Source organism: Phoenix dactylifera, chromosome 12, assembly GCF_051530095.1.
Source record: "Phoenix dactylifera cultivar Ajwa chromosome 12, Ajwa_hap1_PhDact_Kaust_v1.1, whole genome shotgun sequence".
NCBI lineage: Eukaryota > Viridiplantae > Streptophyta > Magnoliopsida > Arecales > Arecaceae > Phoenix > Phoenix dactylifera.
In genome coordinates, this window is record NC_143201.1 from 27,016,620 (window position 1) to 27,032,711 (window position 16,092).

A 16,092-nucleotide genomic window follows, 5' to 3' on the forward strand; every position below is an offset into this window, starting at 1 on the left:
GGTTAGTTTGGGTTTTTTTTTTGGTTTTTGGGGGGTGTCCTGAGCAATAGGGGGGGTGTATATAGAACTACCCGAGTTGGTTTGAGATGGTGTACGGATTCCCTACGATGCCCCTAACAAATTCGCAAATGACCTCCCAATCCATAACTTAGCTTTTGGATGATCCAGTAAAAGAATAAAAAAGAAAGAAAGGGTCGCCTTTTTTGCTAAAAAAGAAAGGGTCGCCTTTGAGAAAAATTATTGGACACACTGTGCAGGACCACGGTACCAATGGCCATGTTGAGCCAATCACTGAAAATTAGTGCATGCACGCAATTATTTGTCCATTTATAGTTACAAAATCCAGTAGGATGTGCTAATTTAATTACTGGCATGCATTTCTTATTGTCCAAACTTAGCAGCTTTCTTGATACTCATCTTAGAGAATAAATATAATTTTTCATTTCATTGGTTTTAACAATTATATCTGTTATGCGATATCAAAAGTATCTGTTTATGCCTTACATAACTAAGGCTTATGTGGATTTCCGATAGAGGCTAATTTTTTGGTAGTCTCAGACCTGTTTAAATGCAAGGATTGGTCAATTGTTGAACATATAGATGGCATATGCCATATCAGGCATTTGGATGTATGACTTTCAACAGGACAAATAAAAATTATGATAAGGTCTGGATCATCGTATTATTGATATATAAATTGCGGTATAAATGATTATTTCTGTGGCAACCATGACAATTTTATTATATATTTTAACTATTACAATAATTTTATGCTAGTTTGACTATTGTGATTCTTTTCTAGCGCTGTCTTTATGTAGAGAATTTGCATCAATTTATAGTTAATCATTTGCTTTTATAAAATATCACCATCAAAATAAATTAATACATCAAAAGTTTTCATAGTGACACTGTTTTAATCCTATTAGCATTTGTATGCCATGTTGCTATCATAATAGTTGATGGCCGCCACTTAGGCTAAAAAAAAAAAGAAAAAAAATTATTTCCAAGATTTTTAGGATCATTTTGCTTTTTGATGATCCTCCAAAGCTATTATCATAGCTCATAATAGTTATGGCTATAATTGTTATTTTTCTGTACTAAAATTCATAGAACCACATCCCATAATGGATGATAAGAGCCTAGACCTAAACTTTTAGGAGGATTTTTTTTATAAAAAAAAGACAAAATTAGCCACAAGTTGATCCATAAGTTCCTTTACCTACTATACTTATTTTGAAATGATCCGAGATTGGGATTTAGTCTCTTGTCTGGGTACACTCTCGACTCTCACGGCCAAAATTTTGCTGAACCCAAGGTCCAATTGATTGAGTCGACTCGGTGCGAAGAAGAAGCGACGAACCTCTTTCATTTTAGTTCCCTACCCATCATTGATTCACGGAACAATGCTTTCTTAAAAGGCAGTACTAGCAAGCAGCAGAGCAGCATCTTAGGGTACATTACTTGCATCATGTGACTAGAATTATTTAAAAAAGGATTAGTATCCCGGTTAAAGGCTACAAAAGGACAAAGTTTTGGCTGTCTGAAGCCTAGTAGGACTTGCGTAGCTGGAAAGGTACGCTGCAATCATAAATTAGTGGGCAGAGTTCAGCATTCATGGAAGAGAGATTTGAAAGCTATCCAGCAACTATTTTGTTCCACGACATGTGCCGACGTTTGAGAGAACTGTGTGTAACTTCTTTTGAATTATTCTTGTTTGTTGAAAGACAAATAATGCTGATGGAATTGTCTCCATCGTGACTCATTATTTTAAAAATTTTCTACGTATCTGCTTTATCTTCTATGTGCCATTTTTTTTTTTTTTTGTTGGTTATCCTCATAGTTGTATATTAGACACTGTTGTACTAAAAAAAAATTATAACTAAATGAGAGAAGCACTAAATCTTTATGCAGCATGAGATAGTTTTTTTTAGTAATTGGCGGCTCACATGCAACAGATGTGGGTGCAGCCCATAAAGTTAGAAAGAATAAGAGAATACAAATGAGTCGGGATCGAGACATAAGTGTCCCAAATAAAATCTTTAAAATAGTGGGCTACATAGGACGCCATCCAATCTGTCGCACTATTTGTCTCTCGGTAGACATGGATGATCCGAGAGGAAGTACACTTCTTCAAGAGGCTGCGAATGTCGCATATCGGTCGCAATCCAACAGTCACATAACGGAAGTCCTAGATCTCCTCGATCACCGAGGCTGTCTCCCTTCAAGACAATACAGTCTGCGACCAGCACACACCTCGCGTATGAGATGCTCTCTCACGTGGCTCCGACCTCAGCGTCAACCATACTTTGATTGAAGATCTTTCGAGCCCCACCTGCTACAAATTAGGCCTTCTGATCTCTAAAGATAAACCCTATGTCGGTATGATTGCTCTCTCTTGACGCTGTCGTTGAAACTCATCTTAAAAAAAAAATCAAGAGATGGAGGCTTCCAAAAATGACCGTAGTTTTGAACACTACAAAAATAGGATGAGAGCTTCAGATTTTAACCTCCACCGCATAAGATAATTTTTCATGCAGCAATTCTACCAATACTAGTGCTCAGGTGTTGGCCTGTATGACAAGATGGGCAAGTTGGACTGCTGAGTAGACGAGGGGTCCAACTATAGGGGCAGTCTGGTGTAATTTAATTCTCCGAGGTCCACGCGCCAATGTCCTATCCGTCAGCTCTACGTATAGCGTTCCATTAAGCGAGATATTGGTTACAATCTTCGCAGGGGTTTTAGTTTAATGAGGACAGTTGACTACTCTAAAGCAAGGGCACTGGTGTCGACGTTTTCCGTGCTCAGCCTAAAGTGCGGATCATGTCCTCTTTTTTTTTTTTAATTCCTTGGGGTTAGGTTCTATCAAACTTCTAAACTATTTGAACCTCTCCGGAGACCCCTGGGGATCATAAGTTCGTTTTGCTTCTTTTCCTTGGGAAACTGTTCAATTAGAAGCCAAATAAAAGAGACTGTACTGCCAGGTGAGCGCCAAGCCGGCTTGGTGCCCCACACGGTGGATGGGAGGTCCAAAAGAAGCTCTGACATCTATATTTATTATGGCGATGGTCCAGATGCTAAAAAGTTACATGCTTCATCTGCGAATGTATATCTATAGGGCTCGTTTGGTTCGCGGGAAGTATTTTCCCTCCTAGAAATATGATTCCTGTAAATCAAATTCCTAGGAAGAGGATACCTAGAAAAGTACTTTTGGCATGTTTGGTTAACCATGGGAAAGTGACAAATTTCCAAAGTGCTTATGTTTGGTTGACCATCCACTTTCCTAGGAAAGTTATGTATAATTCCTATTATGCCCTTAATAAAAATTAGGTCTTTAATGCCTCTTTAATGCTTCTTTAATGCTGAAGGGTCTTTTTGGGAAAAAATAAAAAAGGAGTGATTCCCACCTCATGGGAAAGTAACTTTCCCATGTTTCTCATGGGAAAGACTTTCCCATGAAATGTGGGAATCATATTCTCATGGGAATACAACTTTCCCATCTCTCTCCTTTGAAAACTCCAACCAAACAAGAGGCATTTCATTACTTTCCCGTTGACCACACTTTCCCCCCTCCTTTTCCTACGAACCAAACGAGCCCATAGTGTGATGGCTTTCCATCCATGTAGCTTTTTTTTGTTGGTACAACATCTTGTTCCAGTGAGACAGCTTTTTCATGCTTTTAAAATGCAATTTGTACTTCAAGTAAGCCTTTTAATAATTGAAGGCATCTTAAAGGCTTCATGTTATTGAGCTCTGATAAGCTAAATACTAGACTTCTGAAAGTAAATTCAGGAAAATTCCTGTCTTGGTCTCACATGATCAGGTAGAAATATATAGTAGAATTTGATCGTGAAATTCTTCACCCCCAATGTAAAGAGCAAGACTAGATGGCTCCAGGGTAAAGTCATTTGAAATGGAAGTGCCATTTGTGCGGATTGGATGAATCTAGCAATAGATATTTATCGTATGCATTATTGTGTCGACAACTGGGTACGTTAGACCTTAGAAATGGACAAGGAATCTATCAAGATCGCCCATCCTCCCACATTTATCTTATGCAGTATGATGTTGCCACGGATACTGAAAAATGACACGGTATGTAGTAAATAATTGTACGCATTATAAAATAGAGAGACCCAATGTATGATCCTCTCCAGTAATGCTGAAGCACAAGAGCACCAAGAACTTAAACAAATGGTAATCTAATAAAGTATGATTAAAGATCTTTTCTTGTACATTCTAATTAATGATATGTTATTTACTGAAAAAGGCAAAGAAAAACATTAGCACAAGAAGCTTAAACAAACTATAACCCCATAGGAATATGCTATCCTGGAAAGCTAACCATACCGAATCTCATAGTTACGCGAAAGATTAGTAAGTGTTTCCAAGCATGAAAGTAAAAATTCTTCTTATCACGTACATGTGCCATCTTCATCAAGTTATTGAATATAGCTAGATATTAAAAATGAAATGTTCAGACTGGGTCTCCTCATATACCGCTCATCATTCGGAAGATTTTCTATGGATCCAGCAGACTTCTCCTTTTATTTTGTGTACTCTTCTTTCTAGTGATGTAGTTGGCTATGCTCATGCTAAAGCTGTGTGAGTAGCCGATTTACCAAAAAAAAAAAAATGTCTAATTATGGTTATCTACTATGGATATGCAAATAAGCTTAATTAAAAGGACATGAAAGCCAAACAACCCCAGTGGTTTCGGTAAACAAATCCAATGAATCATTTCATGTGAGAACAAGGGCACGTTCGACCGAACATAAAAAAACTGGCAACTTCCTTCTCACTATGCATCCACAACCAGGTAATGGTCATTTCAAGCTATAACCTTTCCAAATTCCATCATGAGATCCAAATATCTATGGTGGTGCCTGAAAGATTTGTTTGGTGTCTGAAAGCAACAAATCCCAGGACAATCGCATCAACATCTTGAAGTGTTAGGAACGCAGCGAAAAACTGGACAGAGATAGAAGAACTTTCTCTCCTGGGACTTCACATCATTCTTGCTTTGCCCTTGAAGTCACCTTACCTACCCTGTCTTCTATTTTTTTATGTTGTATCTGAAATGCTGAGTATGGTGTAAGCATCGTATAAACAAAAGATTTATAGCAATTATCTCTCTCTCTCTTTCTCTCTTCCGTCAATGCCTCCCCTTTTTATAAATATGTGGGACGACTTTGGATGGGCTTAGTTGTGTGGTGCCCGTGAAGGCTATAATGTTCAAGTTTATTTACAGCGAGGGCTTCAGGTGGTAGCCTTTGCATGAAAGAACAAATGATGTTCTTTCTCAATGCTGACCATTGAATTGTGCTCTGCACAACTTTTAAAGCATGCTGAATTTTTTTATTAATCTACCTGCACAGATCTCAAAGTGGTCATCGTGTGATCTAATAGTAGATACACACGAAGGAAGATGAATCCTTCTTTCGTGTGAAAGATGCAACCCCTATTTGTGGTTCAGAAATGTCATCTTTGATTTTTTTTTTTTTTTTAAAAGTTAGGTAGAGAAAGTTGGGTTAGTTCCACAGAAACTGTACGAACACATATATAAATATAATGTTGTTGGCTATCATATATCCGCTAAGAAATTGTTCGGCCTTTTATGTGGTTTAACTTAGGGATGAAGAGACCCTAAGCAAGCTAATCTCCGGATCAAAATGGAGTAACAACAGTTTGACTATAAATGGGGAGCGCTGAAATAAACTTTATTATTTCCAGCATGTGAAACAAAGAGGTATGGTGGACAATGTTTGTAAACTATAATTTAGTGAACAATGGCATGTCCACAACCTAAATGGTATAAGATACATGATGTAACCGGCGTTTAGATATATTTTCACTCTTTAAGAAAAAACAATTAAAGGTTTAAGATATAATTCATTAATAAATTATAAGAAATTGATAGATGTACCTTCATCGCTTAAATAACTTGGTAAATATTTTTATTTCTCTAATATATACCAACTTAATGTAATCTGTAGCAGAAATTTAGCTTTCCTTCACAGGGCCCTACATTGAAATCAAGTATATGAAACCCTAAGGAAAAAGATTACCTTTAAATACAATCATAAAAGTGGGTAGAAATCTTGCATGGAGAAGAAAATAGGACATGAAAGAGAGCACACATACCTTTTGTTTCATGGACTAGCATTGAGGACAGAACGAGGTTGGCCATGGAAAAATCGAGAGAATCATTTCCTATATGCATGAGTTCATCCTTGTTCTCAGTCCTCTTTCTTCTCATTTCCTCCCATCACTTGTACAGATGAAGTTCCACGTGAGTGCGTATTTAATTGGGCAAAACACACATCAGCTCATTCTCTCTCTGGGCTTCCTCCATCCATGGTGAAATTTTTATTTAGACCAGGACTAAGCTGGTGGACCAGTCCAACCACAAACAAACATACATAGGTAACTCTTTATGCATGTTGATTTGGACTGGTCCACTGCTCAGCCAATGGAGCTGGTCCAACCAAATAATTTTTCCTATCCATATGGCATTCTTCTCCAATCCAGATTCTACCCGTAGACAAATAAACTGATCGATTGAGGTCTAGCAGCCACAGGTCTGCGCCGTTTCGCACTCTAGTCTTGACCCAAAATCCAAGCTTAAACTGATCAAGGTCAAACGATGAATGTTGGACAGAAAAGCTTTGAGGCAGATCAGTCTCTGGTCTTGACTGAAAGTCCAAGCCTCAACCAAATAATGTCAAACATTGAATGTTTAAAAGAGAGAAACTTTGGGCCAGATTGCATGTTCGTTCAAGTCTGGGGGGATTTTCATGCCTAAATAGACGATGAAAGAAGAGGATTTGATAGAATTACAAGTAAGAGGATATAAAGTGACAAGATGCATTTACAAGTAAGAGGTCTTCAACTGAATATTGTTCAACAGATTATTGGAGAAATTTCACATCATTTAACTAGCACATAATGGCTTGTTCACAAAGGGGAGAGATCTTGAATTAGTTTTATGTAACAGTACTTGCCACAAGCACCTGTTTTTTTAACCTCAATCGGCATATTATGCTTCCCATGTTATAATGCAGTCCAAACCACCAACCGAGACACAATCCAACAGCTTTCGGATCTGTGGTCCAAAAAAATCATGACAAGATTTTCAGTAAAGAAAAGTAGATGGACAACGGCTGGCACATGGTTATGGACCTGCCATGCACAACCATGACACCATCGCCATGTCAGATCATCAAATGCAACAGTTGTGACGGACAATATCAATTACATTAACTAACAGTAGCACGACTTCAAAGTTTAATTTTTGAATGCCATTATCATGTTCACAATCTCAATACCAAACTTAAATAGTAGGATCCAACAATAGCGACCAGCAGCGCTATACAATCTATGAAATTTGTTCTCCTCATCTCCCTCTCTCATCTAAAGATCACGCATCAACTTACCAAGGTTGTGATTGCCAGCAATGGGAATGCCAACTCGCATCTTCCAAATTCAGGTTGGCAACCAAATACCATTCCATTGAACTTGAGGTCATCTCCAAGGAACATCATCCAGTTTGAGTGCTTCTTTCCACAAATCTAACGTAGGTAACTCTCTGAAACATGTAACAATAAAAGAAAAAAAAACAGGTTAGAAGTATAAAAATAAACATGAATACCAGTTTATCAGGTTATAACCCTAAAAGTGATGAATACCACCAGTTTATCAGGTTATAACCCTAAAAGCGAAACTGATATAAGTAGTTCATGCACCACACAATAACTTGCAGGTAAACTAAAGAAAATCAGTTAAATCTGTATGAAAAACCTTAAACAGGATACAATCTTGTTCCCTTCTATTCTGGTAAGAAACTTCTACCCTTTACTTTCCCCGTTGTTAAAAATATCAATCAATTGGCAGAGTGAGAGGAAGGGAAGGCGCACAGGTGGTCGAGCATGAGGAGTTAACAGTACTTAGAAGAAAAATGGAAGGAAATGTTTTCGCCAATATGTACTAAAATTTCACGATGAACCTTTCTCTCTCTTTGAGAATAATACTTCACAATGAACCTTTCTTTTTATTTGAGAATGTAGTACTTAATCATGGACCTTAAGAAGCATTATAACCCCTCGATGAACTATACTCAAATAAACGGTGAATACTTCCATTTAGTGTACAGTCTCCTAACATGATTCTGAGTTTCATCCTCACACTGCAAATTTTGCTCGTAAGCCAACAAAATATCTTTTGAAAATTATTGTGATTTTGTATTTAGAAACAAAATTCACCACAATGTCAGATGCATCTAAACAAGCTTTATAGGGAATTTCATTTGAAAAAACAAAAAGAAAATTATTTTAGGTTAGCATGGCCATATAACTAAATAAATCAAAATACATCAAATGGTAAACAAATGTCAGCAGTGTCACAACAGAAATATTTCTATTTCAAGAAATCCCTCAAGCAATAACACACTGATGTTGACCCAAAATATAGGCTCATTTAATATCACCAGGCCCCAGGCATATTGAAATACCACTAGTTTATCAGGTTATAACCCTAAAAGCGAAACTGATATAAGTAGTTCATGCACCATATAATAGCTTGCAGGTAAACAAAAGAAAATCAGTTACATCTGCATGAAAAACCTTAAATCAGATACAATCTTGTCTCCTTCTATCCTGGTAAGAATCTTCTTCCCTTTACTCTCCCTGTTGTTGAAACTATAAAATAATTGGCAGTGTGAGAGGATGGGAAGGCGCACAGGTGGATGAGCATGAGCAGTTAATAGTAATTAGAAGGATGGAATGAAAGGTCTTAACCAATATGTATTAATATTTCACGATGAACCTTTCTTTCTCTTTCCAGAATAATACTTCACAATGAACCTTTCTTTTTCTCTGAGAATATAGTACTTAATCATGGACCTTAAGAAGCATTGTAACCCCTTGATGAACTATACTCAAATAAATGGTGAATACTTCCATTTAGTATACAGTCTCCTAACATGATTCTGAGTTTCATCCTCGCACTGCAAATTTTGCTCCTACACCAACAAAATATCTTTTGAAAAGTACGGTGATTTCGTATTTAGATCACCACAACGTCGGAAGCATCTAAACAAGCTTTATAGGGAATTTTATTTGAGAAAACAAAAAAAATGGTTTAGGTTAGCATGGCCATCCTCAAAATAACTAAATAAATCAAATTACACCAAATGGAAAGCAGTGTCATAACAGAGTTATTTCTATTTCAAGAAATCCTTCGAGCAATAACACACTGATGTTGACACAAAATATAGGCTTATTTAATATCACCAGGGCCCAGGCATATTGACTCTAGGATGGATGATAAAGAATCAAGTCCACTGAATACATTGCAGTGAAATCCAAAATAGATGAACCGCTTGAGGAAAACACCCAGCCACCTCGACGATGATTATATTTGACCCAAAAAAATAATAAAGCAGGCTTCCAAACAGATAGTGCAAATATGATTGCATTGCCACACCAAGGATAACCCAGCATCAATATATCTTATCCAATTGCAATGCCTACTTCAACATGCACATATAGCAAGCTTTCCTCATATGATGTGGACTCAACTTATTACTATGTATTTACTCTATAACATAGATATCTATAGAAAAATGTTGCTGAATCCATCAGACTATTTGAAACTATAACCAAAATGTATCGCCAAACAAACTCATCGGTTTAAGATCCCCAAAACAGCATACTTGAAGCATTATAAACTGAAAGTCAACCAGGATTTGTAATTTTGGTAATCTTATAGAAACCTTTAGTTGGAATGTGAGAAAGAATATCATCAAGAAAATAGATGGGGAAAAATTTCAAAGGCAATCAAGAATATAGTGCAAATCATGGAAACATAGCTGTCTGATGACAGTATAACATAAAGGCGTTGCTTCAAATTTTATACATACCTTCATAAAATAAACTCCATTTTCTAAGTAAAAAAAAAAAGCAATCTAAATCAGGTTCTTTATTCATCTACTAGGAGGGCTTAGAACAGATGATATATCTAGTGTAGCGGAAGATCACAAGATGAGATTTTAATTTTTGACATAATACCAATTGCTTTCCTTAAAAAACAAGGAAATGTCTTTCAGTACCAAACAACTTGCAGAAGAAGAGGCACAGGTCTGCTGCTGAGTTCTCCTCCAAGAAGTCAGGATATAGCGATCTTATAACACAACCATGTGGGTAAAAAGAGCCAGAGAAAAACAATCAGTTCTATCAGAAGTTAATAAATAAGCATGTCCCAGACTTCAGCAGTACTACAGCCTAAACTGATTACCAAAAAACCAAGCATTTTCTACAGCACTCATTGTTAGAGAATTTTTTCTGTTTAAATTCAAGATTCCACAGTTCTGAAACTCCCTCCTAACTACACGATATTATTAAAAGATGTTCGACATTAACACATATGTTATTAATTTTTTGAATCTACTTTAAGTGAGTTCTATTGGTATATAACTTTCTTTAAGGTTTCTTGTATAAGCTTGCTGTATTCTGCAAAACAGCATCATTAAGCTAAGCTGTTTGCATAACAGTATTCACGTGGTATTTGTTCCTTCCTAATTGCAGTTTATCATTAAACATTTTATTAGCCCAAACTTGCACTTTAAACAAATCCTATCAATACATCATGAGGTCAACACAATTACGACAAGTAAAGACCACAAGCACACAAACATTCATGATTATATGGATGAGGCCACAACATTCACCTCCCAAAGGTGAACACAATGATCTGAGCAGACAATTAAAGAAATTAAATAAATACAATTCATTCTTCCTCTGAAATTGAGAGAGATGAAGAGTAGCCATACTTGTTGCTTAGTAGAACCACGTAAAATAGGCATCGATTATTAAAAAATTTATTTTATTTTTTCTATAATCCAAGCATTGATAATCTCCTTTGGCCTCAAAAATAAACAAATAATTGACGATACCAGCAGATAAGCAAAGAAAGTTATGAATTTCACAAAATATAAGTTGATCCAAACTGATCCATATAGTCAATATAGATGTTGTTCAGTTAATTCTTGATTACAGAAATATTTAGCAGAGCACATTGCCTAAAACAGTTCCCAAACATCATTAGCGACCTTCTTACATCTGATACCCTAGCGAATTAAGCAAAAATCCTCAGACTTCTTATTCTGTGTCACGAAAAACCACAACATCATACTTGTATAATCTATAGCACCCAGTCCACTTGGAGAAGTTATATTAACCTACAAGATTAGGAACCTGGATTCAGGCAAAGAAGCTTATGTCAATGGACAAATTAAATAAAGCTCCTGGCACACTCCAAGACGCAGCTTTTTTCATCCTTCCCATTTTATTTTGTATGAGAAACTAAGTAAATTTCCAATCCCTGAAATTGGTAAAACTCAACCTGTGATCTTTCGTCAAAGTAAAGAAGACTCCAAGTACTCTGCTTCTCTGGTGACTAAAATCAGGTCAGCAATCAAGATGACTTAAAAACAGCGACAGCAAAGACATAACAGTCAAGAGCACCACTTTCCAGTAATCAATAACGTCAAACTATTATGATGACTAATTTAAATCAAGACAAAGTCCCAAAAATCCTCTTTTAGAAATCTATAAACGATGCACCCAACAATCAGAGAGGTGCAGTAACCAAAAACTAACACTTCATAATAAGGTCAGTGCATCAGCACAACAAATTCAAACCCCTTCATATTGCTTCTATCAATTAAAGCATCTCTGAAACAATGAAAGGAAAGAAGAAGAAAAATGTATCTAAGCTGTCATTTAGAACACAAGTGGCCTCCAAAGTCGCCACACAAGTTTTGCAATGCAACTTGATTATAACCGTTGCCAAAGAAAGCCCAGACCCCTCATCTGCTGCCCAGTATCACATACCAATAAAATAAGTCAAACAGCATATCTATTCCTAGAAACAAGATGCTAAAGATCAACAAGATGCTAAAGATCAACGTGGCAATTGTTCTGCTCCAAACGAAAGGGCAAAAGCAACTTCACTCACGAATTCAAACTCCATCCAAATGATCACATAAGAAAAACAACGCAATAAATTCAAAACAGTTCCAGCAGCTATAAAACTACGTTTACACACGACGACTCAAATCCATAAACAAAAGTCTCCCACTCCAAAAACAAATAACACGATTACTTTATAAAGAAAACAGAAACGAAACAGATTCAGACAAATTAACCTACTTAGTCAGGCTTCACTACACAGCACAAATTTAAACCATGAATCTATCCTGCGACAAGATCCAACCTTTCACATACTAAACGCATCTGATCCCAAAAGAAAACAGATGGCAGCGGAGGAAGACCCATGCTCACCAGGATCAATTCGCTTGGACCGCTTGATCTTCTCCAGCTGGACCTGGGAATCCACAAAGATCTGCATCCGCTGGAACTCCAGCCCCTTGGCAAACTCCATCCGCTGCTTCTCGAGCTCCATCATCTGCTGCTGCTTCTCCTCCTCCACCTTCTCGTAGATCTCCGCCAGCCTCAGAATCGCCCTCGCCAGCTGCCGGAATCCCTCTCCATTGCCCTCCCGTCTCCTCTTGCACCCCCTCGCAAACCTCTCCCTGCTCGACCTCGACCTCTCCACGCTGGATCTCGAAGAGGAGGACTCGGACTCCCTCTCCGCGGCGGCCGCGGCCGCCGCGGAGTAGTTCCTCCGGAAGAACGCGTCGTCCACGGGAAGCGCGGTGGCTGCGGGGCGCTTCTCCTTCGGGTCCAGGGGACGAGCCGCGGCGGCAGCCGCTGCCGCCGGGAGGGGGGAACCCTTGCGGTGGAAGGGAAGCGGGAGGGCGAGCGGCGGGGACGAAGGGTGCGGGGGCGGGGGCTTCTTGGCCTGGACGGAGTCACCGATGAGGGTGTCGAGGCGGGAGTAAAAGTTCCACTGGCTGTCGACGGCGAGGTTGGAGGAGGCGATCTTGGCCTTCTCGATTTTGTACTTCTTCTTGAGTGTGTCGATCCGGTTCTTACACTGCACGTCGGTGCGCGATGGGCGACGCGCGGCGCCCCGCCGTGAGTTGACGGCGTCGGCGACCTCCTGCCAGTGCTTCTGGCGGAGATTCCCCCGGTTGAGCTCGAGGTAGCGGTCCCCCCACGCCTCGATCAGCGCCTCCGTCGCCCCCTCGCTCCAGCAGTCCTCCCGGTACGGCATCGCCGGGTTCGGCGGCGGCGGCTTCATCTCCCTTCCCTCCATCAATTCCCGATCTCTCTATTCCCAACCCTCTTCCCGAAATCTATTGGCAACCCTATTATTCTCTCTCTACCGCTCGGTGTGTCGGCGGCTTTGATGGTGGGGAAAGGGAATAGGAGGAAGGGGGGATGAATGTAGGGTTATGTAAAGAAGGGGGGCGCCGGCTGGGATGGGGCGCATGTGCGAGTACGGGCGGTCGCCGGTGTGGGGGTGGGGGGCGCGTGCGAGCGCCGACGTTAGCGCGCGGGCCGGTTCGTGCTAGCGTCAGCGTCAAGACCACGCGGTGTGTCTCGGATGGGCTCGTCGGCAGGCGCATCGCGGCCGTTGTTTTGGGTTGGGCAAGAGGTGTCGGTTTCGAATTTGACGGGGAAATAAAGAGGGGAATTTTAAACGATGATCACAAGACGACGCGCCGGGTCCGGGGACGGACGGAGTGCAGAGATAGTGAATGACGAAATTACCCTCGGCGACCGAGGGGAAGGTGGGAGTCGAGGTCATGCCTCGATCGTCGCGCTGCCAGAGGGGAAAGAGGAGCGCTGGTGTCCGTTGGATGGTTTCCTGGGCTGGTTGGAGAGCCGTCGGCTCTCCGCTTGGGATTTTCGTTTGGTTTTACGGATACGAAAGGTCGCGGAAGCGTGCGGATAGTGGAACCCGTGGAGCGGTGGTGGTCCCGAGGACGGCTTACGGTGTTGCCTGCGTTTGGGGTGGGGTTAGCGTTTCCCAGGAGACCGGTAGCGTTTCCCGGTAGGGCTAGCCCGGTGCTCGTGGGAGCGTGGACTCCACCTAGCCTAATGGCACCTTTAGGCCCAATTTGGAAAGGGAATTAGTATTTCCGATATATATAGGCTTTGGGCCGTGTGAGGTTAAATATGGGTATGTTTAGTGAGGATTAATCCTTATTTTTATTTAAGATTAATGATATTATCCCATGTAGTGATTAGAGTTGTATGGTTTTTTTAATTTGGATAAGAAAATTATCAATTTTGCTCTGCAATATCCACTACTCTCCATTTGTTGATAATATAAATAATTTTAAAAAACAACTAAAATATTACTACAAGAATAAAAATTACTAATAATAGTGTTTATATCATAATATGAAAAGTGATATGGCAAGGTTAATTTTTTTATAATATTAGCGTATAATATTTTGAATCAATGAAGTTAATATAATTACTGCATATGTATAAAAACATATTTATTGAAATATATTAATGTATCAAATATAAAATATAAATTATATATTTGTTTATATAATAATTTGCTACTATATTAATATAATAACAAATATATAAATATCAATTATAACAACTAATATTTTATAATTTGTTAATTACTATATAATATATAAGATAATATGTTATATACTGTTACGGGGGAACTTAGCCACCATGCCCCACGTGACCGGCACGCGCGCCCAGGAAGACTACGGCAGCCCCTTGATCCAGCAATCCGACCCCGAGTCGGACATCTTCGGCTCCGCAGCCCGACCCCGAGTCGGCTGCCCCTTGATCCAGCAATCCGACCCCGAGTCGGACATCTCTCAACAACGACAGGCTATTCCCCAGAGGCACGCCGCAGCCTCCTGCTCCACTACTCCCTGCAACGGTTGTATCTGGCGCTGCTCCACGATCCCCTGTAACGGCCGTACAAGGCGGAGCTCCACTACGCCCTGTCATGTCCGTACCCAGCGCTGCCCCACGACGCCCTGTAACGGCCGTGTCAGTGGCAGCTCCATCGTGCCCCACGATGACGAACCCCCCTGAAAGACCCCCCAGCCTGGTATATATGCGGCCGGGGGAAGAAGGGGGGGTAAGCAAGAACTTCCAGAGCATTCTCCTACTTGCTACTATTATCTCTCCTTCTCCTCCAATCTCCTCTGACTTGATCGTCGGAGGGCCCCCACTACCCCAGTGGTGGTGCGAGGCTTGCTTGCAGGTTTTCCGGTGGAAAGTGGAGCGCAATCAACACCAACCAAGGCAACCCAAACGGAACCCCGTTCACACCGCTGTGCCAATCGTTCTCGGTTTGGACCACCAGCAACAGTTGGCGCTAGAGGAAGGGCCGAATCTCAGAGCGATCGTAATGGCACGGCGAGGTGGTCGTGGAGCTTCCAATGCCTCCGGTCGCGGGGCCTCTCGCGCCTCCGGCCGGGAGGCCGCTGCGCCTCCAACACATTCTCAGCAACACTCCACCGCTCCACCTCCCATTCAGATGGTCGAAGCCGCTCAGTTCGACCAGTTAGCCCAGCAGGTTCGCACCCTCGCGGAGGCAGTGCAGAACCTGCAGGGTGTGATGTCTCGGGCGCCGCAGCGGGCCCAGGAGCCGCTGCTCCCTGAGCGCTCACCTGTCCTCCTCAACCCGCGCTCCTTCCTCTCCCATGGGGAGGAGCGCCGGCGCGAGGAAGATTCTCGAGCACGGTCCATTCTGCCGGGACCTTCCCATCGGAGCTGCGCGGGGTACGAAAGGCGGGCCCGGGCGTGTTCCCAGACCCCCCAGTCCTCAAGGAACCCGCGCTCCAGTCGGTCCCCCTCTCGGTGCTCCTTGTCTCCCACCCATCGGTCGCGCTCCCTGGACCGGCGGGTGGACGATCTCCACCGACAACTCCAGGTCCTGAAGGGCCACTCCAAAGATCTCTTCGCCGACTTGGAGATCTCCTCCCAGCCGACGCTTGCCTCGAGGATCCTGCGGACCCCGAATCCGCCGGGGTTTAAAATGCCGGCGATCGAGCCCTATGACGGGGCGGCGGACTCGCGGGATCACGTCGAGAGTTTCAGGACCCTTATGCTCCTCCACGGAGCATCAGATCCTCTCCTCTGCAAGGCCTTCCCGGCGACCCTCCGTGGCCCGGCAAGGGCGTGGTTCGCCGGCTTGGAGGC

General features: G+C 41.4%; 1 protein-coding gene across 2 annotated transcripts; it reads right to left on the reverse strand.

Moving 5' to 3' along the window:
- Window positions 1-7,252: 7,252 nt before the first annotated feature.
- Window positions 7,253-13,791, reverse strand: LOC103695719 (trihelix transcription factor ENAP1-like). Of its 2 annotated transcripts, none has more exons than XM_008778184.6 (2): window positions 12,340-13,791; window positions 7,253-7,586 (listed from the first exon to the last, which is right to left on the reverse strand). In XM_008778184.6, exons 1-2 carry the CDS (start codon window positions 13,214-13,216, stop codon window positions 7,570-7,572), a joined length of 894 nt encoding a protein of 297 aa, XP_008776406.1. In that variant the 5' UTR covers window positions 13,217-13,791; the 3' UTR covers window positions 7,253-7,569. The 2 variants fall into 2 exon arrangements, with proteins under 2 accessions (XP_008776406.1, XP_088565581.1); XM_088709455.2 differs by having other exon boundaries at window positions 12,272-13,713.
- Window positions 13,792-16,092: the final 2,301 nt, after the last annotated feature.

Bases quoted from the DNA above. Each gene is read 5' to 3' on its own strand.
- LOC103695719 (XM_088709455.2), bottom strand. From the start codon at position 13,216: ATGGAGGGAAGGGAGATGAAGCCGCCGCCGCCGAACCCGGCGATGCCG.